Below are 26,470 nucleotides of genomic sequence, written 5' to 3' on the forward strand. Positions count from 1 at the left end.
GCGGCGGCCGGGTCCAGGTCCAGGCAGCAGGACTATTTCAGGAGGTTCACAGGAGCGCCCGCCTCTTACCTCCTGGGCAGAAAGAAAGTGCACGTGGAGTAACTTCCTCTCGCTGTCCACCAGAGGCAGAAACGTGACGGTGACGTCGTCATCGGTGTTCAGGTTAGCACCGGCACCTCGGTTGCCGTATCCGTCATTCTCCATGGCAACCAAAGCAGAGAAGTGGCCCCTCGTATAGCCTAGAGCGATGGGACTTTTCCAACAAAAACTCTGTTCCCACAACAAAGGCAAATAAACACCTGGAGGGAGGAGAGAAAACCCATGGGGTCATGAGGATCTAGCTGCAGGCCGCATGGGGAGTGACAAGAGACTTCAAAAATACCCTTGAACATGGGACACCTGGGTGGCTCAGTGGGTTAAGCAGCTGTCTTTGGCTCAGGTGATGATCCCAGCGTCCTGGGATGGAGTCCCGCATCGGGCTCCTTGCTCAGCAGGGAGCCTGCTTCTCCCTCTGCCTCTGCCTGCCTCTCTGTCTGCCTGTGCTCACTCTCAATCTCTCTCTCTCTATGACAAATAAATAAAATCTAAAAAAATTAAAAATACCCTTGAACATGGCTTACCTTGAAACCGAGTATATCCTAAAGTTTCTCCCCGGAAACTTTTATAATATTTTACTCCATAAACTATGATTGGTCGTCGAAGAATATGTGCAAGTACAAAAATGTGTGTCTGTTCCAAACTCGCTCCAGGCTGTATGGAATGAAATACAGAAAGCAATTTCACTTTAAAACATTTATTTCTGCCCTGGAAAACAACTGTGCAAAACACAATGCTGTTCCCCCCTTCAGTACACTAGACCAATGCTTTTATTAGTAGTAATCACTGTCAAGCTAAAGAAGAGTACGATTCTTCAAACAGCAACATCCAATGAAATAATAAAAGAAATCTACAAGTTCTATGCAGACAAGATCGTTCGCTATCCAATCTCAAGAACCCAATGGATTTGGTTAAACAGTGATCCCAGGAACAAGAGATTCAGATAGCAAGGGACACTGGAGTCATTCATTGGCCTCCTTGTTAAGTCACCTGTTAGATCAAGACCCTAGTAAAAAGAGGAGCTGTTATTTCTTACAAACATAAACAGCAAGAATACTGAACGGGTCTATCACCCCTCTATAATGATTGTGACAACCCATTTTTAGGACGTACATGTCACAGGTGTAAAATAGTCACTGTGACAGAAGGTACTTCACTTCGAGTAAATAATGGTGCTTTCCACAAAGAACAGGGATGGTTTGCTGTGTGTATATTTGAACGTTACAGCCCAGTATACTGACCATGCTTCACGGAATAAAACTAGTATGAAAGCTAGAGTCTAAAAGGAACAACCCTTACACGATTCATTTTTCTAAAAGTTCATTCCCAGGTAAATTTTAAAGAAATCCTTCCACCTGCCGGCCATGGCACCTTGCCCTTGGCACACATTACATGGACAGAGAGCCTCACACTCATCACCACTTCACCCTCCGGGCCCAAAAGCAAAGCATCAGTGCCCACCACCACCTCAGCGATCTCGGTTCAGTGCCCTCTAGGACACAGAATAGGAGCTAACCAGTAGATAGATAAACAGGCATAAAGCCACTTTGCTAAGAGGACAATATAAATGAAGAACAATCTGAAAAAAGTATATAAAAGCGCTTGGAATCATCACAGTGCAACTTTCATTCTGACAATTTCTAATCACTTAATGTAAGAAACATGTTACTGCTCTGTCCTGTGGTGCAGATTTGCCTCTGGTCATATAGTCGACAGACAGCAGTCATGGCCAGAACCAAAGTCACCTGATGCCGAATCAAGCACTCTTTCATGTACACCCCAATGCCTCCAACATAGTTCACGCATGTAAATCCAGGGGTTCAGAGCATGTAGCCTACTATTCTCACAGAAGCAACATGTCTCAAAGCATTCTTACCTGACTAGCAAGAGAGAGTATAAATGCCCAGTCTTCTTGCCACTGTTCCTCTCTCAAGGAAAAATGTAAACCAAAGCTCTGAGAATACCATGATTCCCAATCTTTCCAACGTGTGTAAAACCTGAAAAAGTAAGACAGTAAAACATAAGCCTTCGATAAACGCTGCTATCATTTATTTACTGTGGTCGGTAAGCAATTCGAGTAAAGAGATCAGCCACTGTATTAATTTTACCCAGTCTGCACTAAAACTTTCACATTAAAAATACCTACCTTCTGCTAGCAGACATCATTTAACACAATCTCACACACAATTTCATTCACCACCCAAGTTTTCAACCAAAACACTAATGATGAGAACAATCAATTTCAAATGTCTACTATTGGTTGACAAGTTCAAAAACAAAAACAAACAAACCCAAAAAAACCAACAACAACAACAAAACCCCAAAACATTCAAAATCACCCGAAATACTGGATACAATCAAAGACACTACATTTCCACATTACTGTTTTGTCACTGTATAAACAATGGACTAGAAATAGCCCATGTGTTCACAAGTAGAGGATCAAAACCACTTCCACAGCAAGGCCCTAATTCTCAATTCTGTGACAGCTCAGAGAAATGAGGAAACTATCAAAGAGAAATCTGAAACTAGCAGAGGTTGGCTTGTAAGGTTTAAGGAAAGATGCAGTCAGTCTCCAGACATCAAAGTGCAAGGTCCATCAGCAAGTGATACAAGAGCTGCAGCAGGTTTTCCAGATCTCGCTGAAGATCACGAATGCAGAGAGCTACACTGAACAACAAATTTTCAACGTAGGTGAAAGAGTCTTCTACTGGAAGATGATGCCATCTGGGACTGTCCACAGCCAGAGAGAAGTCAGTGCGGGCTTCAAAGGACAATCTGACTCCCTTATTAAGGAGCTCATGCAGCTGGACAATTTAAGCCGAAGCCAGTGCTCACTGACCATTCCAAAAGGACCCTTAAAAATGCTAAACGCACTCTCCTCTATAGAAGAACAACAAAGCCTGGATGACAGCACATCCACATGTAATTTGCTAAAGATTTTAAATGCCTAATGCTTACCCCTCAGGTAAATAAAAAAACTTTCAAATTATGACTGACAGTCATAAGACATAATGACAGACAGACATATGACAGACAGCACTGATAGTTCACCTGATCACCCAAGATGGAGACAGACAGCCAGAATGTTTTCATGCCTGCTAACACAACACTCACTCTGCAGCCCGTGATCAAGGAGTAATTTCACCCTTCAGGTCATTATTCCAAGTAAGCCCACAGCTAGCTGCCACACACACGGATTCCACAGAGGGATCTGGGCAAAGAAACAGAAAACCTTCTGGAAAGGATTCACCATTCTGGATGCAACTAAGAACATTTATGATTCATGGAAAGAAGTCAAAATAATATCTACAGGCGTCTGGAAAAAGCAGATTCTAACCCTCACAGATGACTTGGAGGGGTTCAAGACCTGAGTGAAGAAGTCACCACAGCTATGGTGGGAATAACAACAGAGTCAGAATGAGAAGCAGCGCGTCGAGATGGGATTGAAGCGCTGTGATCTCACGACAGAACTTGAACAGATGAGGACTTGCTTGGGATGGACGAGCAGAGAGTGATTTTTTGCAACGGACTCTAATCCTGGTGAAGATGCTGTGAGGCTGGTGAAATGCCAGCAAAGGCTTGAGACGGTCACATAAACTTGACTGGTGCAGCAGCAGCAGGATTTCAGAGGACGGACTCCGATGCTGAAAGGAATTCTGACTGGGTAAAATGCCATCAAACACATACATCACATGCTACAGAGAAATCATCTGTGAAGAGTCAACTGATGCAGCAAACTTTGCTGTCATCTTATTTTAAGAAACGGCCACAATCCCCTGATCCGCCAGCAGTCATCAATGTTGAGGCAAGACCCTCCACCAGCAAAAAGATTACAACTCACTGAAAGCTCAGATGATGGCTAGGGTCTCCTACCAATCAACTATTTTTAAAATTAAGGCATGTATAGTTTATTAAGACTTCATGTTGCACACTTGACTACAGACTACACTTTCATACGCACTGGGAAGCCAAAGTTTCCTTCGTTTCACTTTACTACAATATCACTTTACTGCAGTGGTCTGAAACGGAACCCACACTATCTCCGAGGTATGCCTGTGTGCATGATACATCCAATCACGTCACCATCATGGCTTGCCAGCCAGAGAGCTTTTTAAGTTTTTAAGGTGACCTCAAATTCTTCCTGTCTTACATTATGCTTTGATCCATACTTTAGCTCTCAAAAAAGAGAGGCTACTGCTTCCATTTACACTCACTGATACTTAGTATGTACTTACTCTGGGTCAGGCTATTGGAAGCACCAGATCTTCCACAATGAAACACAACAAAATCTCTATTCTCATGGAGTTTAAGTTCTAATGGACTTCACATAACCCCTCAATACGGACCAAAAAATTCACAAGTGCTGAAAAATTACACAGAGGCACTAGGGGCACAGTGTTTTTTGGAGTAAGGCCATTCAATTAAGCATTCAATTAAGTGTAAAAGGAAGAAAACACATTTTAATTAACTCAGCTTCTTTCAGCCTCAATTTTTCTCATTTATGATAACAGAGATAATGTATATACAGAACCAAGAAAACACTGTAAGTCAAGACCAGTCATATACTTGGTTGGATGCTGGGTAAAAAATATACATATATATACACACACACACACACAGGATCCCCCGCTATCTGAAAGATTGCTTCGTACCCCTTCACCTTTACTAAAGACCTATCTTGGCACCTGTTTTTGCTAGCCAAAAAGAAACCCGATGAGGACTGTCACTTCTACAAGATGGTAACCGCACTCTGCTTTACTCCATTTCAGCTAACAAAAGGATTCCCAGGAATGCTCTACTTTCAAATAGCAGGGAAAACGGTCTACACAAAGGACATTTCTGAGATAACTAAAAGATGTGTATCCTGGATAACAGTTCTTGCTGATTTTCTCAGATGTGGTAATAAGGACTCGCTTAGGTAAGAGACTATCCTTGTTCTTCAATGATATAGAGAGATACTGTCAGGGGAAAAGCATCATGGGGACTTAAACCAAATGGCAAAGGGAGGTGTTTACATATGTAGAGATGAAGCATATGTGGAGGTACAGATTAACAACTAGGCAGGAAATATTGGGGTCCGTTGCACAGATACATATATTTTTTTTAATGTAAATCTTTTTTTTTTTTAAAGATTTTTTATTTATTTATTTGACGGAGAGAGATGACAAGCAGGCAGAGAGGCAGGCAGAGAGAGGGGAGGAAGCAGGCTCCCTGCCGAGCAGAGAGCCTGATGCGGGGCTCGATCCCAGGACCCTGGGATCATGACCTGAGCCGAAGGCAGCGGCCCAACTCACTGAGCCACCCAGGCGCCCCCATATATATTTTTTTAACTTTACTGTGGATTTCAAAATTTGCAAGGTAAAATGTGGTCTGAAGATTATGTGCCTCAGGAAGAAAAGAAATCTCGTAATACAATGCTAACAATCTTAAATTTCAACATAAACATGAATTCATAATACTTAAAAATATGAGCAAAGACCTATTTAACTTAAAATGTTTCTACTTAAAAGCTTAGCAAAATCTATCAAAATGTTTAAAGCGTCTTAATGTGCAAAACACCAAAGTTTTCCCTCCAGCTTCCACAGAAAACATAAGAGGCAAAAAGTATCCCAACACACACACACACACACACACACACACACACACAAAGTATCCCAACACTAGGGAAATGATGCAGCAAGAGCACGTGGTTTTCCACAGGGAAGGACAGCCACTCACCAATGTGAACAGTCATGCAGGCTGTCATGCAGGGCTTTCCGAAGCACCGAGTCCTTGTCGTAAATGCCCCAGGTAGCCTGGAGCACGGAATCAAGCAAGCAGTCTCCTGCAGTCCGGTTCCAAAGTGCGTACAGCCGACTGTCCAAGCGCGTAGCCAATTCCAAAGACCAGTTTATAATTGGGGATTCTTCTTCTAACTCTATATAAGGAATTTAAGTAACATGTTCATTTTCATGCAATTTAGGACTATTCACTGGAAGAAAGAACCCATTCTCTAGATGTTAAGCTGATGTTCATTTACTATTAAACAACTAAATAAATCTGATCAAGTGGAATACAAACCTTCCAAGTAGTTGAAACATCTGTGGCCCTAGAATAATTTTCTCAACTTTTTTTTTTTTTTAAGACTTTAGTTATTTGACACAGAGAGAGAAACCACAGCAGACAGAGGGGAAAGCGGGGGCGGGGTGGGGAGCAGGCTCCCCACCGAGCAGAGAGCCCAGTCTCTCTGGGGCTCGATGCCAGGACCCTGGGATCATGACCTGAGCCGAAGGCAGAGGCTTTAACCTCCTGAGCCACCCAGGTGCCCCAATTTTCTCAACTTTTAAGTTCTTTACTATTTGCTGAGAATGCTTAACACGGAAATAGACACATTCTAGAACAGGTAGTAAAAAACCAAGGCTTAAAAACTTTTATACCCTTATTCCACCACAATTAAGAGCCATGAATGAGCATTCTTAAAATTTTATTCCAGTTTTATCAAGATATAATGAACAGAATGAGCATTTTTAACAGCACTATGTGACACTGCTCCTAAGGACTTTACATTTTCAATTAAAGTAAAAATAAAACAAGTCAACCATACACTGAACTGCTCTAAGCCTTAAAAAGCAAAGAGTGTATGGATATTGAACTAAATCACATTAATTCCACACTTACCTTTTTGAACATCTCTATCAAGCACCTCATCAAATAGTTTTTCCTGGACTGTTGAAGGCAAGTCTTCAATATCTACAAAGAAAAAAACAGACTTAGAAGATTTTCTTATGTCTCATAACTTAACAAATTTGATATAAGGATCTAATAGTGACTTCCTCTAAAATAGTTCTCTTGCTGGGACAGCTAGGTGGTTCAGTCCAACTCTTGGCTTCAGCTCAGGTCATGATTCCAGGGTTGTGAGATCAAGCCCCACACTGGGTGCTGGGCACAGAGTCTGCTTGAGATTCTACCCCCTTCCACTGCCCACTACTTATGTGCTCTCTCAAATAAATAAAAAAAAATTTTTTTTTTAAAAATCCTTCCTTGCAGTGAAGACTGTCAAGTGGCTTTTTGTAAAAAAAAAAAAAAAAAAAACAAAAACAATATGCACGTATAATGTGTGTGCATGAATGGAACATGAAAGATTTCCTTTCTATACTTCACTAGCAAAACTGGTCACTAAAAACAATAAAAAGAGTATTTGGACCGATAATTACATGTAACTATTATCAAAAAGATAAGAGATAATACTGTTGGCAAGGATGTGGGGAAAGGGAACCCTTGTGCACAGGTAGTGGAATGTAAGCTGGTGCAGCCACCATGGAAAACAATATGGAAGTTCCTCAAAATGTCAGAAGTTTCACGATCCAGCAATCCCACATCTGCGCATACCTCCAAAGGAAATGAAAACAGGATAATGAAGAGGTACTAAACTCCTATGTGTGTTGCAGCATTACTCAAAACAGCCCAGATCTAGACAATGGATGATCTAAGATGGGTGAGGCTCCACTTCCTCATGTCACAACTGAGGGTTGCTGGGGGGAGGGGGTTGGGAGAGGGTGGTGGGGTTATGGACATTGGGGAGGGTATGTGTTTTGGTGAGTGCTGTGAAGTGTGTAAACCTGGTGATTCACAGACCTGTACCCCTGGGGATAAAAATATATGATATGTTTATAAAAAAATAATAATAAATTTAAAAAAGAAAAGAAAAGCTGGGGGAGGCTGTAAAATGGAGTGTTACTCAGCCAGGTGAAAGAAAGAAATCCTGCCATTTGCAACAACCCGGGTGAACACTGAGGGCATTAGGCTAAGTGGAATTAGCCAGAGAAAAACAAATTAAATACTGCATGGTAACACTTCCATAAGGGCTCTTTAAAAAAAAAAAAACAAAAACAAACAAAACCATACACACAAAAAACCCTCATAAAAACAGGGTAGAAAAGAGGTTGCATGGGGGGTGGGGGGTAGTGAAGAAAAGAGAGATTGATAAAAGGGTACCAAAACACCTAAGCTATAAAATGAATAAAGCTGAACACCTAACGTCAAAACCATGGATAAATTTGCTAGCAGAGTGAAACTTTTATGTTCTCACCAAAACAGATAAATAAACCAAATATGTAAGACAATGGGTGTGTTAATTAACTAGATGGAGGAAACCCTTTCACAATGTCTGAGCCAAAGGCAGCGGCTTAACCACTGAGCCACCCAGGAGCCCCAAATTAGATCTTTAAAAAAAAGGAAAAAAATTGGGGTGCCTGGGTGGCTGAGTGGGTTAAAAGCCTCTGCCTTCAGCTCAGGTCATGATCCCAGGGTCCTGGGATCGAGCCCCGCATCCAGCTCTCTGCTCCACAGGGAGCCAGCTTCCTCCTCTCTCTCTCTCTCTCTCTCTCTGCCTACTTGTGATTTCTCTCTGTCAAAGAAATAAATAAAATCTTTGAAAGAAAGAAAAAAGCTTAGTTATTATCTCCCTACCATTTGTAAACATCCTTGTTCATGTCAATATAAAAGCTCAAGACACTCAGAACCAAGTTGGAAGCTTTATTTTAGAAACTTCTGGTATATATAATGAGTGAAGAACATACTGACACTGCAAAAGAATGCCAGTATCTTTGATTCAAATAATGACTCCACCCATCAAAAGCCAGAGTTCCAATCCTATCTGTTAATATCAATAACCAATACCCACATAATTTTAAAATAGGTATGAAAAAGGAAAAAAGAGTACACTGATATCATAAACTAAACCTGAAGGGAAAAATAAACGCGTAAAACAGATTTTTTAAAATATCTAAGGCCCACACAGAAATCAGTTATATCAGCTGCTATCTTCCTACCAGATCCAAAGCATAAATTTACAAGAAGCCCTTGTACTGGTCACTTCTGGGTAGTCAAATAATTTAAAATGCACATATAGTAGCTTAAGTTACCTGCTTTCTAACAGAAACAATTTCACTCACACATTTAAAAAAAAAAAAGGAATCATAATAGAGTGAAAATTTCTTTTCACATTGAAATTTGGAGTTACCTGCTGGCAACGTAAATGTTACAAGGTCAGTTAGAAAATAGCAAGCAAAATCCCCCTTTCTCTGATGAAGAGAGGCAGCTATCTCTCGCCGGATCTGCTCTGTCAGTTCAGGACACACCATTGCTGGAATACATTTTGCTGCTTGTTGAGACACCTTAAATACAAAAGAAACTTTCCTCTGCATCTCATTTATCATTAACAAAAGCAGAAAACAACAGTATTTAAGAGAAATTACCAAACCTTCCCAGTAACTCAGGGTGGTGTTTAATTTTAAAACAGATAAGGGATTAACTCCTCACCAGTGGAAATATGTTTCGGTACAACTTTGCAGGAAAATAGCCAAAAAATGCTTTACCTTCTGACTCAGGAAATTCACTTCTTAGGAATTTATCCCAAGGAAATATATAAAGAATTAGATTAAAACATGATGTAAAATGGTAGTGTTCGCAAAGGTTCATCCTAGGACAGGGAGGGAGGACAGAAAACCACCTGAGACTAAGCATCATGCCCACAATAAAAGCATTCTTTAAAAAACAAACAAAAAAAAACTACACACAGGAAATTTCAGCTCATGGAGAAAGATGAAAAGTACAAACACTCTTCTGCTGGGTTAAGAATACCTCAAGTACCCTGATGTAGAATAAAGAAAGCATGGTATTTTTAAAGGGTTAGTTTTCCACTGACCTCAAATCCCTCCCCATTGGTTATAACTCTGAATATTTAAAGAAGCAATCGGCTTCTCTCCAAGTGTAGAACAGACAACAAACCTTCGAAGTACAGCCGGCCGGACAGGAATGAAATGGGAGCAGTGCCGTGCTAGTGAGCACTAAGACAGAGAACTTCTAAGTAAGAGCATGGCTAGAACTTTCCTTTTCTCTTTAATGATGGACAGCAACAAATGACGCAAAGATATTTTACATTTAAGCTGTATTCCTTTCGTGGAGTTTAAGATATCTGCATATGAAGAATTTTGAAATCAAAGGTGAGCATCTGCTGGAGAAGAAATGAGTCTGGTGTGAACCCCGGGTGAGTCAGCTCTGCTTTCTGCTGTCACTAGAGACTGCAGCCACCAAACCTGGACACCGTTCCCTATCCTTCATATCTAGCCTCTTCAACCTTATGACTCTCAACCATCTCCTTAGGTTACTAATTCTTACCGTAGGGCACATGAACTTGGGAAGGACCTGTGAATCTGAATGGGAATTTTCATTAGATTTAAATCCTTCCGGGGCGCCTGGGTGGCTCAGATGGTTAAGCATCTGCCTTCAGCTCAGGTCGTGATCTCTGGGCCCTTGGGATGGGGTGGGGTGGGGCTCCTGGCACAGAAGCGAGTCCGCTTCTCCCTCTCCCTCTCCCCCTGCGCCCAAGTTCATTCTCTCTCAGTCTCTCTCTCTCTCAGTATCTGTCTCAAACGAATAAATAAAATCTTTTTTTTTTAATTTAAATACTTCATTTTCACTAGCCTCCTGTCTATATTTAAAATGCATTCTCTTATATATCACAAATCTAATATTCTAAAAACTATCATTTCAATATAACTGATTTCTGCAATCTTACTTTTATCTTAGGCATTTAAAAAACAGTATTATGAAAAGGAGTCCATAGGTTCCGCCACATTACCAACAGAGTCCACAATCTAAAATCCAATTAAGGGGCACCTGGGTGGCTCAGTGGGTTAAGCTTCTGTCTCTGGCTTGGGTCATGATCCCGGGGTCCTGGGATAGAGCCCCTGCATCGGAATCTCTGCTCAGCAGGGAGCCTGCTTCCCCCGCGCCTCTCTCTGCCTGCCCCTCTGCCTACTTGTGATCTCTGTCTGTCAAATAAATGACTAAAACCTTTAAAATAATAATAATAATAATAATAAAATCCAATTAAAACCGCAGCCCCAGACACATATCCCATAATATAAATGTTCTTCTGGTCTCATCCCAAAAGTACCTGGGCTCCCTCTGCCAGAACATCCCTTAGTCCAATCTCCCTACTGGCCCCTTCAGTTCTGTCCTCTGGAGCACCCATCTCCACTGAGATGACATTCCACAACCAATTCTGTTCTTACCCTGGAAATCTACCCCACTCCCACCTCTCCCACAGTTGGTCTAGGTGTTCCAGAGAATATGGGGGAAATGATGGGATGTTACTTCCTAAGTTTGGTTCCGTCTAGAAGACCCTGAAGCTTCCATCTGGATGACTTTCCTATGCCTTCTGTCCGTCAGATCACTTCTGGTGAAACCTGCCCTCTGGAGGGGCCCATGTGACCAGGATTTGAAGCTTCCCGCCACCAGTCATGCAAGTATCCCTGGATCCAGATCCTCCCACCTGTCAAGCCTTCTGACACCTGCAGCTCAGACAATGTGGCTGTAAGCTCATGAGACCTTGTGCCAAAACTGCTCAGCAGAGGAGCTCCTCAATTCCCTACACTCAGAAACTGTTCGTTGTCTAAATGGAGGTGCTAAATGAAGGTGACCTGTTTAGGCAGTAAATATTAAGTACCATGGGGTTCTATTGCCCTCTCACTGTTAGTCCCCAGATGCTCTTAGGAGGTCAGTGACTTGTAACAGTCCCGAACTTTCTCACAGCCCTCCACCAGGCTGAGAGGAGTCCAGGAATCCCCCAAAGGACTTGAGCCTTGATTCACAGCTGCCCTCTCTATCCTGTCTCCTGCCACCACCATCAACTACAGCTCTACACACTTGCTCTGCCAATACAACAACGCAAATAGAGCCAGACCTCAAGTCCTACAGAAACTACCTCTAATTGTTCCATCCCCTGGCTCCAGAACTCTGGTCCTTTTTTAATCACATTGCTGCTTTTCAAACAGTCCCTTTTTCTATTACAGTAAACCTGCCCCTTGTTTTCACCATTACTATCCCCTAAGCCCTTCCGTTTCCCTTTTTGGTGCCTCTGGGGTCACTGGATTCTTATCCAACTGAACTACGGCTAGCCATTTCAATCATGTTTTCAGGTAACCTTCATATTCCCTCCCAGTGCTTTCTATATAATGGTTCCCAATATTGGCAAATTTGAATATGCAATATGCGTATGCGTACCACAGAAGCAATTTACTGAGAAAATCTGAATCCACAACTGATCTGACAAGTTTAGCATGAGTTTATAAAGGGAGTAAAAGAAATCTGAAACATTTAAGAACAGTTTAGGAAAACATTACATCAAAAACGAAAATTAATGAACACATTTCCTTCATATAAAATGTTTAACCAAAATGTCATACTGACCTCTGTTAGCAGTATTGCTAGCATATCCTGCCTCTGAAAACGTATAGCCAGATGTACAAGAGTATAGCCAACATCAAAAGCAGAAGGACGGTTTAGCAAACGCACTTCGTCTGCAGTGAGCTGACGGGCAATGTCTCCTCCTGATGACTTGTACGCTTCTATAGCAGCTAAATCACCTTCTACAACCCCTAGAACAAGGAGCAAGATAGAAAAAAGTTTATTTCTATTTTTCTTCAAAAAGCATAAATCTGTTACATTCACTCTAAACCCTTTTAAGTGTTTCTCCAGGATTTCTGGATCCCAGGACAACATTTAAGTGTCCTAAAGAATATTAAGGAAAACTAGTGTATTCCTCTCCCTTTAATTTCTTTCTAGAACTAGAACTACCTATTTAGGTACTTACCTTCACATCAGCACTGGCTCCATGCTCGAGGCTGAGAGGAATCGTTAGATTTTATCAACTGGACCAAAGATCAGCAATCCTGATATGAGAAACCAAATTTTAGGGGCACCTGGGTGGCTCAGTGAGTTAAGCCTCTGCATTCCACTCAGGTCATGATCTCAGGATCCTGGGATTAAGCCCCACATTGGGCTCTCCGCTCAGCAGGGAGCCTGCTTCCCCCACCCCATCTGTCTGCTTCTCTGCCTACTTGTGACTTCTCTGTCAAATAAATAAATAAAATCTTAAAAAAAAAAAAAAAAAAAAAAAACCTTTACAGAAGACACTAAACCTCTACTCTGGTCCTGACTACAGAAACCAAGGAGACAGGGATGTGCTTCCTGTCGGCTTTGGGCTCTCTTGCCTTTTAAACCTGCATTTTTTAAGCTGAATCAAAACAAATGCTGAGCCTTCCATACTACTGTTTAGCTATGAAATAATTCAGAGCAATTAAAACCATTTTCAGGAGTGCCTGGGTGGCTCATTGGGTTAAAGCCTCTGCCTTCGGATCAGGTCACAATCCCAGGGTCCTGGGATCAAGCCCCGCATCGGGCTCTCTGCTCGGCGGGAGGCCTGCTTCCTCCTCTCTCTCTGCCTGCCTCTCTGCCTACTTGTGATCTCTGCCTGTCAAATAAATAAATAAAATCTTTAAAAAAAAAATTTTTTTTCAATATAAGTTAAAGTTAGTAAGATTTTGATTTCAGAACCTCTCAAAGCTGAATCTTCCTTATACTCATTAAGTATTACTATAGTAAATACTTGAACCAGGTGAGTTAGAAGAAAAAATATGCTAAAATAAAACATTACAAACTAGTTGGGGGTAGAGAGACAAAACAAGTATCACTTTTTCCAAATCCATAAAGAACTTTTTGTTCCCACTAAACCATGTTACTAAACTTAACACAAATTAGTATTAGGTGAAGACAGTACTCCTATTTACTGAGCAGTACAGTACACACCTATGAATAAATACCCTTGGCAAAGTACAATGGTGTAGGTAAGCTTCAAATTTAACCACAAATAGTGTTTTACACAAACACACACACACACACCCCAAGACTGAAGGACCATATAATTTTTTTTTTAAAGATTTTGTCTATTTATTGACAGAGAGAGAGAGAGAGATCACAAGAGGCAGAGAGGCAGGCAGAGAGAGAGGGGGAAGCAGGCTTCCTGCTGAGCAGAGAGCCTGATTGGAGGCTCCATCCCAGGACCCTGAGATCATGACCTGAGTGGAAGGCAGAGGCTTAACCCACTGAGCCACCCAGGTGCCCCAGGACCATATAATTTTAATTTTAAGTGTCCTAACTTCTATCAAGAAAAATTTGTTGGGTAAAATGCTGATACCAGCTAAAAATATTCTTACTGTATTTTTTAAAAATTCACTTCTTAATGCCATCTTAAATTAGAAATCAAAGAAATAAGAGCTATTCCTTGGAGTCTAACAGATTGTACAATGCAACAATTCCTCCCAGTTATTAAAAATAACAAAACTTTAAAATAATTCCCATATTCCTAAATGCCCATGATCTGCAAAGCACTGTCTATGCTAGGCAATGTGAGAAACACAAATAGGAACAACAGGATTCCTATCCTCCAAACAGTCCTTTCTCATCACATTTACGGGCTATAAAAGGCCAGCTTCAAAGTTTTCAGACTCTGTAGTCGAAGATGCTTTCTGCAAATCTAGACCCACTCCCCAAAAAAGGATACCCTGCCGCCGACACAGACCTTTTTCAGGTGAAGAAATCCATGATATCAAATGAGAACAACTTCTTACAGGAACTTTTCTTTTCATGGCCACATAGGTTAATACTTCTTCAATATAAATGCCTAAGTACAGCTGTCACTCCCATTCCCAATATACAAAACGGCTTTAAAACAATCTTAGGAGGCCCAGTGCCCTGAATAAGTCATCAGGGCTAAAATGTGATACGACTGGCAGGAATCTTCTCCAAAGGGCAAGCCTTAAGAATAGAAACAGAGGGGGACGCCTGGGTGGCTCAGTTGGTTGAGCAGCTGCCTTTGGCTCAGGTCATGATCCCAGCATCCTGGGATCGAGTCCCACATCGGGCTCCTTGCTCGGCGGGGAGCCTGCTTCTCCCTCTGCCTCTGCCTGCCATTCTGTCTGCCTGTGCTCGCTCTCTCTCCCACGCTCTCTCTCTCTGATAAATAAATAAAATCTTTAAAAAAAAAAAAAAAGAATAGAAACAGAGGAACCTCCATGCTGTGCTGAGCGAAGTCAGTCAATCAGAGAAAGACAATTCTCATACGATCTCCCTGATATAAGGAATTTCAGAGGCAGAGTGGGAGGCTTGTGGGGTAGGGAAGGAAAAAATTAAACAAGATGGGATCGGGAGGGAGATAAACCATAAGAGACTCTTAATTTCTCGAAACAAACTGAGAGTTGCTGGGAGGAGGCGGGTAGGGTTGGGTTATGGACATTGGGGAGGGTATGTGCTATGGTGAGTGCTCCGAGATGTGTAAGCCTGATGATTCACAGACCTGTACCCCTGGGGCAAATAATACAATATATGTTAATAAAAATAATAAAACACACACACACACAGGAATAGACACAGAAAGTCCTACTTGAAATAAAAACAATCTATGGTTAGAGTCAAGTACACAAAGAACTCTAAAATTTCTGCTTGTTTTAATGAACAGATGAGAATAACCAAAGAGAGCTCATAATTTTATGAATAATCTAATGCAGTTCTTCTCTTTAGAACCAAATATGCCCCACTGTTTCCTTCCATGTGTATGTATTTCCATACAGAAGCAACTACTTTTCATATCAGTCTTATCAAAGCTGTCACTATTTCTGGGTGCCTTCAGTATCACTGCACCTTTTACAGTTTATTATTTATAAAACATATATTTATAAAATTTCTTTATGACATAAGAAAAGCCACCTAAGGGCCAAAATGACTAATCAATTTACCTGAGAACACACACAAGAACCACTGCACAGAACATGGATACATCTGTGTACCTATATGGGCATGAGCACCCACATTCATGCACACACCTTCTTTTGTTTCCCAAAGACAAAGATGACTGCCAACCAACTTCTAAAATCAGTCTTCACTATTTTTAGCTAACTCACCATACAGCTGATGTTGGGAAGAATCTCATCTTAGAAATTATTGCTTAGGAATTCATTTCCTCTGTCATGTTTGTGAGGGATTTCTGTCATTAGAAACTAACTAACATAATGGGGGGGGGGGGGGTACAGACCAAACAGCACAGGGAAGATGACAAACTGTGCTTTGGAATTATGATTTACAATGTCACCCAGCTGCCTTCAAATTGAGCATTTAAAAATATATATATAAATAGAACTTCAAATGGTAACCAGCACAGTATATGAATTCTACCTCAATAAAGAGGATACATATACACAAAAACAGGATTTCTATTCATCCAAATAAAAAAAAAAAACAAAAAACACCACCACCACAAAACAATTACTTCCTCCAACCGCAAACTCTGCACTGAACTCCAGAGAGGCTCTGCCGCGGCTCTCCGGCATGGAGCAAAACCAGGAAGCAGAAAATGAGATGAACGGACTAGAGAGTCTGTGCTCTATTCTTTATAGCATAAAATCCTCCAAATCTTCTAGAACATGAAAAACACAAACATAAATATAGGCACAAAGTAGTATTTTAGAGAAAAAGATTTCATCATCTAACGTTTTGGGAATATAGGATTCCATTCTTTTCATTAACTATAATTAAGAACTTAGTTTTAGTTACCAGTGAGTTTTCAGCTACAAAGTACATTATTACAAGTTTCATGAGACTGTCACTGAATGGTCCAAACATTCAGTCTGTCTTTATGACACCTTGTTCAAAGACAGCTATTGATTAAAGTTTCCACAGTTTCTTAACAGATGGGCCTTCACTGTAAACGGCATATTTAAAAGGATGTGGCCGGGGCGCCTGGGTGGCTCAGTGGTTTGGGCTGCTGCCTTCGGCTCGGGTCATGATCTCGGGGTCCTGGGATCGAGCCCCGCATCGGGCTCTCTGCTCCGCAGGAAGCCTGCTTTTCTCTCTCTCTCTGCCTGCCTCTGCCTACTTGTGATCTCTGTCTGTCAAATAAATAAATAAAATCTTTAAAATAAATAAATAAATAAAATAAAAGGATGTGGCCCATACTCAGGTAAGATAAAGTTTTAGCTACTAAACATTTTCTACTGAGGGGACAAAGTTTAAGATTATACGCAAAGCAACTTACAAAAATGTCTTTTTGGAGATATTCACATAATATTTTTACCTCTTATATCAGGGGATAAAGGAAAGAAGGAAGAGGGGAGAAGAGTTGGTAGGGAGGAAAAGACAGCAAAATAAACGCAGGGGTAAAATCTCACTTTCTGCAATAATGACCAAGAAAAAGCAGAACCGTTCCAAGGGAAGAGGTGCTGTATACATGCCTCCTAGTTACTGACCTCTTGCACTCCCTCCAAGAGAGTAACTGAAGGATCTTTCTCTTAATATGTTTTCTGAAAATTTAACAAATGTCTATTACACGTTCTGTCCCTTCTTCTTCCGTGCTATGAAGGCAAATTAAAAGGACAGCTGAAGGCACTCTGAGAAGATTGACTTTATAAAACTAACCTACAGTCTCATCATACATTCGAAACTGACCGAATGAAACAAACACACAACCAAGTAGGCAGCGGTGCATAACACACTTCTAAACCCATTAATACCTAAGGGTAAATGAAAGTTACTACATCTTGCAAAATATAAAGTTTAAAAAAAACAACTCATATTGTTCTAGAAGCTGGGCCAGGAATACAATTTAACATATTTTGAAGCCACAGGTCACAACTCACTGGGGACTTCACAGCTACTATGGAACTCCGTTGGTTAGAATATGGAGCTGGCTCATAGATGTTTAGAAAATAGACTTATTTTTTTCCCCCATATATGGCACAGTTTTCAAAGTTTCGCCTTATTTTCTTTTATAACATAAGATCATAATGGTAACTAACTTTGAAAAGAATGCCAAATGGTAAAAAAAAAGCCAGGACTTACCTGAGCCCCCATGGGCCAGCTCAACACTACCCTGGAGTTCTATGGTAGCTGTGACATCACAGCATGCTTTATGCTGTGGGGTCAGGGTGGACTTGGAGTCAGCTGGCACAACTGCAGGAGCCCTTAAAAAGAAAAGTTAGTTTTAAGTGGTAATGTTCACAATGTGCTTTACCATGGTCAGTAGAAAGATGCAGATGCGGTGGCTACAATGTCTGGAATGCTGTCTTCTACCCAGAGTTTAAGTCACTTAGGTGGTTTCACATATTTAAAGAAGGAAAAAAAAAAAGGAAAAAAAAACCCTGTACCACCCAGTAATACTTTTTCTTTCCACCCCTAACCATTTGGATATAGTCGATCATGAATTGGCTTAGATATTCATATTCACAACTAATTCCTTTAACAGTCAAACATGAGCTGCTTTTCGTAAAATGCCCTCAATATTTTTTAAGTGTATCTTCAAGTCAGCACAAGCTCAGGAGCAATCCCAGGAATAGTGAGCAGCCCAGACCACCTCCGAGAAGCTTTATTCACATAATAACCAATCGCAGCAAGTGAAAATGAACCACTTCTAGTTCTAGAATAGTGCTATAGAACAATAACCTTTTCAAAAACTGAGATGAAAATCACAAATTGGAAATAAATTCTTTAATATACACTATATCCAGATGAGCTCCAATTCGGCCAATAAACTCACTCCGTTATAAAAACATTCTCTACAGAATAAAAGATTCAATGACTGAGAAGTCAAAATAATCTCTAACTAAGGCCTTCAACGACTCTATTATTTATCATGACAAACTATGCCAAATTTAATTCATACTCTGGCGCTCTTACGTCTTTACAGCTCTGATTAGACTCTTAACAACCCAACTGCTGCAGAAGTATAAATCCCCAAAGTCATGAAAAAATACCTGACTCGACAGATACCTTCAAGAGAAAGAAGATCTCGCCATATAGGAAGAATTACTGCTGAGAGCACCATGGAAGGACTTAAAGAACAGGTCACAAAGTTATCTTTGGGAAGGGGATGAGAGATGAGGGCCAGCGTGAACAGTTAAAGGAACGTGAGTTCGAATTACAAAAGTCACTGAAAATACTGGCCAAAGAGTCAACTGAAAAGATAATTAGGGTTCTTAAAAACCTAGGCTTCCAGTTATATAAAACACTATATGTCAAAACCACATTCACCACTGAAAAATCAAGTCCCAAAAGTTTTCCGACTACAAGTAAAAATTTTGCATACAACCGGGCCATGTTATCCTGGCTGCATCTGAAACCAAATTTTAGATTTTTAGAATTACACTATTTTAGATAGGCCCGAAGGAACTACTGAATAGTCTAGCCCACTCTCTTTCACACGTCATGAAAGAGTTTATAAAAGGAAAGACTCTTATGGACATATAATATTATACTGTTCATAGTTATGTCCATGTAACTCTTCTTCTAGCCAGAGATAGAATCAAGACAGAATCATCACATTGGAAGAGATGTTAAAAAGTTACTTAGTCCAAAAAAAAAAAAAGTTCCTTAGTCCGTCTTAATAAGGCTCCCGGGTAGAAGCACAAAACTACAAAGTTCCTATGATTTGCCACCGCAAGAGTAAGTTCCAGTTTCAGTGAATACCCATGGCCACATGAGTATCCATGTTAAGTGGAGTGGTAGATTTTCCTCAAAAGTTTCAGGCCCACATATCCAACAACCTATTAGACAGTCCCACTACATCCTGTCTAAAATTGAACTTTCACGTCTCCTGTGTTTAGGAGAAATGATCCAACCCAAGTGTCCAAACCAAAACCCTGGACATCTTTCTTAACTCCTCTTCCCTTAGTCTCCATATCAACTTTGCCAAGTTTTGTCAATCCTGCCTTTTAAGTCTCTCTCAAATACATCCCCCATCCCATCTCCACTGCCTCTATTCTACCAGGTCAAGGCTGCACTCTCCCTCACTAAAATTACTCTAATGTTCTCTTTCCAGTGGGCAGCTTGCCTCAAGTGCTGCTCCATTCCAATCTAGTCTCCAAACTGACCACAGTGATCTTTCTAAACCACAAATCTGATTAAGGTGGTCTCCGTCTAAACGTTTACCACTATCCTTATGTTAAGAGCTAAACCCCTCAACGAGGTCCACAGACCTTGAAAGGTCCAGCATCACCCCGCTGCATCACCCTGCGGCATCACCCCACGGCACTACTCCGGAGCTCCCACACTACACCTCAACCATGCTTAACTCCATCAGTTGTTCTCTTGACTCTAAGTGGTCTTAACACATGCAATTCCTTCAGATCAAAACACTCTTCCCTATTCTCTTTAAGGTTTTGGCTTCGATGTCACTTCCTCCTGAAACCCCTCTCCAGATCCTCTAGCACCTTATCCTTCCTCTACTAAGCTCATCACGCTCTACTGACTTACTAAATTTTATCTTCCTCTATCAGAGCACAAGCTCCCTGAAAGCCATGACTTCTTTCACAGTGCTTGGGAAAACACTCCATGAATATCTAAGTGTGAAAATAAATGGACCAACAAAGAAAAGGTAAAAAGTCAGTCCATTCTGAAGGGTGAAACAGAACAAACATTTGCCTTATCAGATCTTTAAATACATAATAAAGCCATAATTACTTAAACAAAAGTATGATACTGATGTAAAAAATAAACAAAATAGCCTCAAAACAAATGTAGAATCATCCTATGTATAACAGAACCACCCAAATGGTATGGGGAAATAATTATCTAATAAATCATATTAATGGAATTTAGGAAAATATTTTAATTCTTAGTTCAATCTGAAAGACTGAGTAAAACAACAAGGATAAAGCATCATTAACATAATTCTCCCCACACTCCCCACAAAAAAAGCGGGGAGGGGGGAATTTGCAAATCCCGTTGCAAATATGACTGATGCAAGTTTTTAGTGTTAAGTGTTTATATTTAGACTTCACATAACTTGCTATAAAAATAAAAGGAAAATGGGCAGAAGACATAAATCAACAATTCACAGGGAAAAATACAAATGACTAGGCAAGATAGTATGCTTCCCTTACTAACTAATCCTAGCAAAGACCCAGCCACAACGTCACTCTGACCCTGCTGATGGGTTACAATCTGGGCAGTTCTTCCAGGCAGCTATTCACCAATATGCATATGTTCGTATCATCTGATCATGTAATTCCATTTCGTCGAACCTAAGAAAATAGTTCGGAATGCTGACAATTTTGCTCAGCAAAACACAATCAGAATAAAAAATGTCCAAATAACCCAAAGGTGGGCGCCTGGGGGGCTCAGTTGGTTGAGCAACTGCCTTCAGCTCAGGTCACGGTCCTGGAGTCCCGGGATCGAGTCCCGCATCGGGCTCCCAGCTCCGTGGGGAGTCTGCTTCTCCCTCTGACCTTCTCACCTCTCGTGTTCTCTCTCACTGTCTCTCTCTCAAATAAATAAATAAAATCTTTAAAAAAAAAAAATAACCCAAAGGCTAAGGGGCAAGTTAAAGTATAGCAACTTAAATGTCCTATTACACACTCATTTTTTAAAAGATGAAACTTTTTTTAGATCAAAACATTGTTATTACTTCAGAATATAATGTTCAACAAAAGAAGTACAATTTCAATTACCTAAAAATAAGTAAATGTAAAAAAACTGAAAATACACAATAACATGACAGATTTCCTCTAAACACGGATGCTTTACACTATTGTTTTTTCACGGCTTTTCTTATCTCTGAAATATTCTACAATGAGCATGCTCTGCTTTTATTATTTAAAAATGAACCAAACTATCATATACTGTTTTAAGAAGTCAGCACATAATGTCTAAACTTGACGAAACAAGAAGACTGGTGTGTCCTTCCAGAGATGAACAAAATATGGTAGGTACATACAGTATTATTCAGCCTTAAAAAGGAAGCAAGTTCTCACATGTGCTGCGACATGAATAAAGTCTAGAAACATTACACCAAATTAAACAAGAGAGTCACAAAAGAACACCATGTGATTCCACTTATGCAAGGTACCAAGAACAGTCAAATGCACAGTAGCAGAAACTAAAGTGACGGCTGCTGGGGGCTGGAGGGAGAGGGAGAGGGCAATCTCTTGTTCACGGATACAAAGTTCAGTTCTGCAAAATGAAAAAAGTTCCAGAAATGGATGGCGGTGATGGCTGCAGGATATGAACGTACTTAACGCCACTGAACTGTACATTTAAAAATGGTTAAGATGGTGGGGCACCTGCTTGGTGCAGTCAGTTACTTGTCGACTCTTGGTTTTGGCTCAGGTGGTGATTTCAGGGTCCTGAAACTGAGCCCCATGTCCAGGTCCATGCTTAGGGGGAGTTGGCTTGAGATTCTCTCTCCCTCTCCCAGCCCCTTCCACTGTGCTCTAAAATAAATAAATAAATCTTCTTAAATAGTTTGGATGGCAAATTTTGTCACATGTATTTTACCACATTTAAAGTTTTTTTTTTTTTTAAAGTTTATTTATTTATTTGACAGAAAAAGATCACAAGTAGGCAGAGAGACAGGCGGTGGGGAAACAGGATCCTTGCCAAGCAGGGAGCCCGATGCAGGGCTCGATCCCAGGACCCTGAGATCATGACCTGAGCCAAAGGCAGAGGCTTTAACCACTGAGGCACCCAGGTGCCCCCACATTTAAAGTTTTAAAAAAGAGAAAAAAAAACATGACACGAAGACATAATTCAGACATATCAGAGGTGCTGCTTTAAACAGTATCACTTCTGTAGTATTTCTCCCTCCCCCCCCAAAAAAAGCTAAAACATTTTAATCTAATAATTTAATCTAATAATTTCCATATTGAGTGTCATTCTGTGAAAAAACTGCCTGGACTCTGCAAATGTTTATCTCATGAAAGAGTAAATAAAAAAACAACCAAAAACCATCTGAGGCACTGTTTAGAAATGAGGGGCCTAATAAGAGAACACTAATAGAGAAGATGTCCAGCCCTTGATTGGGGTTGCAGCAAAATCTATTAGTGAAACTGAGTATGGACTCTCAATATTAAATTTTCTGATAATCATATTATATAGTTTGCAGGGAAAATGTCTTTGTTTCAAGGACATACATGCTGAACTATATAGGGGCAAATGTCAAGACATCTGCAATTACCTCGCAAATTGTTCAAGAAATACAGAAAGAGAGTCAATGTGGCAAAGTATCAACAACTGGAAAATCTAGGTCAAAGGCATATAATATAGATAATACTTGTAACTTTTCTGCAGGTTTTGAGATTTCTCAGAATAGCGGCGCCTGGGTGGCTCAGTCGTTAAGTGTCTGCCTTCGGCTCAGGTCATGATCCTGGGGTCCTGGGATAGAGCCCCACATAGGGCTCCCTGCTCAGCTCTCCCTCTCCCACTCCCCCAGCTTGTGTTCCTTCTCTCACTGTCTCTGTCAAATAAATAAATACATCTTTAAAAAAAAAAAAAAAAAGATCGAAATTTCTCAGAATAAAAGGTTAATGGGGGGAAAAGTTGTCTCTGCACAGCAGGACTGGGAGTGAAAAAAAGAATAATGGTTTTTCTTTCCTTTAATAAGTGTTTTAAATTAAAGTGATTTAACAGTAAAGTTCACTGGAGACTAAACACATCTTTTTTTATTCAGTATTTAAGCAATACACTTGGATTTTATAACTCAATGTGTTCATTTAATACAATGTTTTTTAAAAATGAAAGCCTTTACTAAATCAACAATGCATATTTAAATATCAGTACCACAGAATCAAGAATCACCTGCCAGACTCCCTTTTTCAGCATGAGGAGGCACATTATTAGTTGGCGGGCCAGTGTAATCAATCATTTCTAAAAGACAGCAATTCCATCTCAGACCAGAGGCAACCAGAAGTACGCCACAGAGGCTCTATTTCTGCCATTCCCACCCATTTGCCTTAAGAGACACACTCATTCCGGGAAACTTCCTTCTCATCCCAGCTGTCAGGAAGCACCTTCAAAAGCCAGAATGAACTGGCCAGGAGAAAGTATGTGAATGTTCCTTACTGATTACAATCTTTAGTACATTGTTGAGAACTATCATGATTTTCTTAAAAATCATTTAACACAAAGTTTTATTTTATATCCAGAGTTCCAATCACAAGAGAAAATCCTTAGAAACTTGAAGAAAAGACAAAAGCTGTCTGTAGAGCTACTCCATTCACAGTGCTAAAAATAATTCTATTACCTATAATATCAACTACCTTGGAGAGGAAGGAGACCCACAAGTCTGAACCTGTGTGGAGTGAAAAGACCCCTCGGTTCTGACAGCTACACACACACATATGCGCACATAAGAGTACCACCGAGAGTTAACCAAGGACATACAAGGCATTGCCCGCACTCTTGCAGCGCACTTTCCTTTTATGGATGCACTGCCAAAGACCGGCGGCAGGAGTCTGCATGTATTTTGGATTCTATTAAAAGCTTTCAATAGGATATTTTAACAAACCATTTTTATTTCTTAATGTGTTTTTTTTTAATGTGATGCTTTTAAATGTCAAAGACTATTAAGACCCAAGGCCTTTTTTCAGTTTCTACTGGTATTAAGGAAAAAAAGCAAAGTATTAAGGGAAAAAGAACTCTAACTCAAAAGAGTATCTTTCAGTAAAACACTCAGCCTGGTACCAATACAAAATCAAGTTCATACTCAAAACAGCTCATTAGCATCCTGGTATAAATCCAGCACTTTAAAAATACCATAATGTAAATCTATCAGAACAGTGAACTCTTTTACTAGCTCCCTCTCTGAACTCCCAGAAGATGATCTCTAAAAATTACACATTAGAACAAAGATCTGCTACTGGGCTACCAACTGGGCTACCAACTCGGAAGTGATGGTGGACGCGAAGCAGATCCACAGGACTGGGAGAATGACTGTCCAAACACCTACGGTCCACCAAACTGAAAACAGGCAAACACAGGCTAAGCTAAGCAAAGCAAAGTAAATACTATAGAAGTATTTTATTAAAAATCATCCAAGTTCAAATAACATGACCTAACCACAGAATGCCCAGAACTATTAGCAAGTGACAGACTATCTTGGGACTCAACAATCAGCTTTCATGCAGGTGTATTCAGTTAGGTGACTTGGAAAAAGGGCAAGACTGAAAACAGTACTCACAGGCATCAAACATTATTCCAAAGTTCCTGTAACAGTACTCCTTTCAAACACAGAGCAAAAGCAAAAAAAGAAAACTAACTAAAAAAGAAAAACTCACTGTGAGTAAGAAATATATACTTGATCTTCATCTACTGTTCCTGGCACATAGCTGCTAAAACGCCTGCAATTTCCTGAAGTAAGATCCCTAGGGGCATCTTTTGATGTAATATTTAGTTTTGTTCCCAGTTCCTGAAATAGTTCCAGAGAGATAAAGGGAAAACCGAATGTCTTTTGCTATTCATAAAACAAGCCCCTTTTTCTACTTCTGAGCTTATGTTAATGAGGTGACTTCAGGAAAACCCAAAGGATGGGGGCTGGTTGCCAAGAGAACCAACCTTGGGATTGCAGGGTTGGAACGTTCAGCCCCATTCCACCCCTATCTCAAGGGAGAGAATAGCAGCAGGAGGGTGAATTAATCACCTGTGGCCAATGATCTGATTGATCTTACCTGTGTAATTACGCCTCGGTAAAAATCCTTGAACTACGGGGGCTGGAGAACTTCCAAGCTGCTAAACATGTAGAGGTACGAGGAGAGTGGCAGCCAACAGGACACAGAAAGGCGCCTCCCTTGTCCTCTGCATGTCTTCCATCTAGTTCTTGAGTTCTAGCCTTTTATAACAAACTAGTCATCTAGTAAGCAAAAGGTTTTCCTGAGTTCTCTGAGCAATTCTACCAAACTAACTAAACCCAAGCCAGGGTTATGGAAACCTGTGATTTATAACCAGTAGATCAGAAGCATATGTGACACCCTGAACTTGCTATTTGTGTTAAAAAAAAAAAAAAAAAAAAAGTTGTATTAATTTCCTATTGCTGCTCTAACAAATTACTACAAATTTAGTGGCTTAAAAACTTTTCAAATCTTTTATCTTAAAATCTGGACAAGACCAAACATTCCACATAGCTCTCAGTAGCTGAAGCCCAAGGTGTGCTCCTTGGGGATCGTCTAGGGGAGCCTTGCCTTTTCCAGCTTATAGAGGCTGCCAGCATTCCTCAGCTCAAGGCCCTACACCACTAAGACCTCTGCTGCTCCACTGCCATATCTCCTTCTGTGACACAGGTTCTCCTGTCTCTCTCCTGTTTATAAGGACCCTTATGATTGTGCTAGGCCCGCCTACCCAGACAGATAACAGGAGATCATCTCTCCATTTGTTGGGCCTTAATTTAACTACACCTGCAAGATACCTTTTGGCACGTATAGTAGCATATTCATATACTCTGGGGATTAGAATTTAAATGTCTTGGGGGGCAGGAAGGCATTTTTCTGCTTGTTACACTATATCAATCAGTCATGTAAATCAGAAAAGTGGAAAGGGGGTGGGTAGACTGAAAGCAAGCAGTAGTGGGCACCTAGAAAATACAACTTTAGACACGTAACTCCACTCCCTAATGGCTAATATTTTGCAAGGTATTTCATGTTTTATGCCTTCAGGTAAGTCATCAGTAAGGTATCGCTCTGCAGCAAATTAATTTTAAAAGCTAAAGAACACCAAACTAGATAATAAAAGC

The 26,470-nt window shown here is 40.5% G+C and overlaps 1 protein-coding gene across 5 annotated transcripts in view; it reads right to left on the bottom strand.

The window, feature by feature from the left end:
* Positions 1 to 26,470, bottom strand: part of ZRANB1 (zinc finger RANBP2-type containing 1) — a 58,734-nt gene that overhangs the window by 4,780 nt on the left and 27,484 nt on the right. For all 5 annotated transcript variants that reach the window (XM_059172890.1, XM_059172886.1, XM_059172888.1 and 2 more), the window contains 7 exons: positions 12,334 to 12,521; positions 9,101 to 9,254; positions 6,757 to 6,828; positions 5,818 to 6,016; positions 1,973 to 2,093; positions 621 to 750; positions 70 to 299 (listed from right to left, as the gene is read on the bottom strand). In XM_059172890.1, coding sequence (XP_059028873.1) covers positions 70 to 299; positions 621 to 750; positions 1,973 to 2,093; positions 5,818 to 6,016; positions 6,757 to 6,828; positions 9,101 to 9,254; positions 12,334 to 12,357 — 930 coding nt within the window. In that variant the 5' untranslated portion in view covers positions 12,358 to 12,521. The remainder of the gene's footprint in view (positions 1 to 69; positions 300 to 620; positions 751 to 1,972; positions 2,094 to 5,817; positions 6,017 to 6,756; positions 6,829 to 9,100; positions 9,255 to 12,333; positions 12,522 to 26,470) is intronic.

This window comes from Mustela lutreola, chromosome 4 (genome assembly GCF_030435805.1).
Source record: "Mustela lutreola isolate mMusLut2 chromosome 4, mMusLut2.pri, whole genome shotgun sequence".
Lineage (NCBI taxonomy): Eukaryota > Metazoa > Chordata > Mammalia > Carnivora > Mustelidae > Mustela > Mustela lutreola.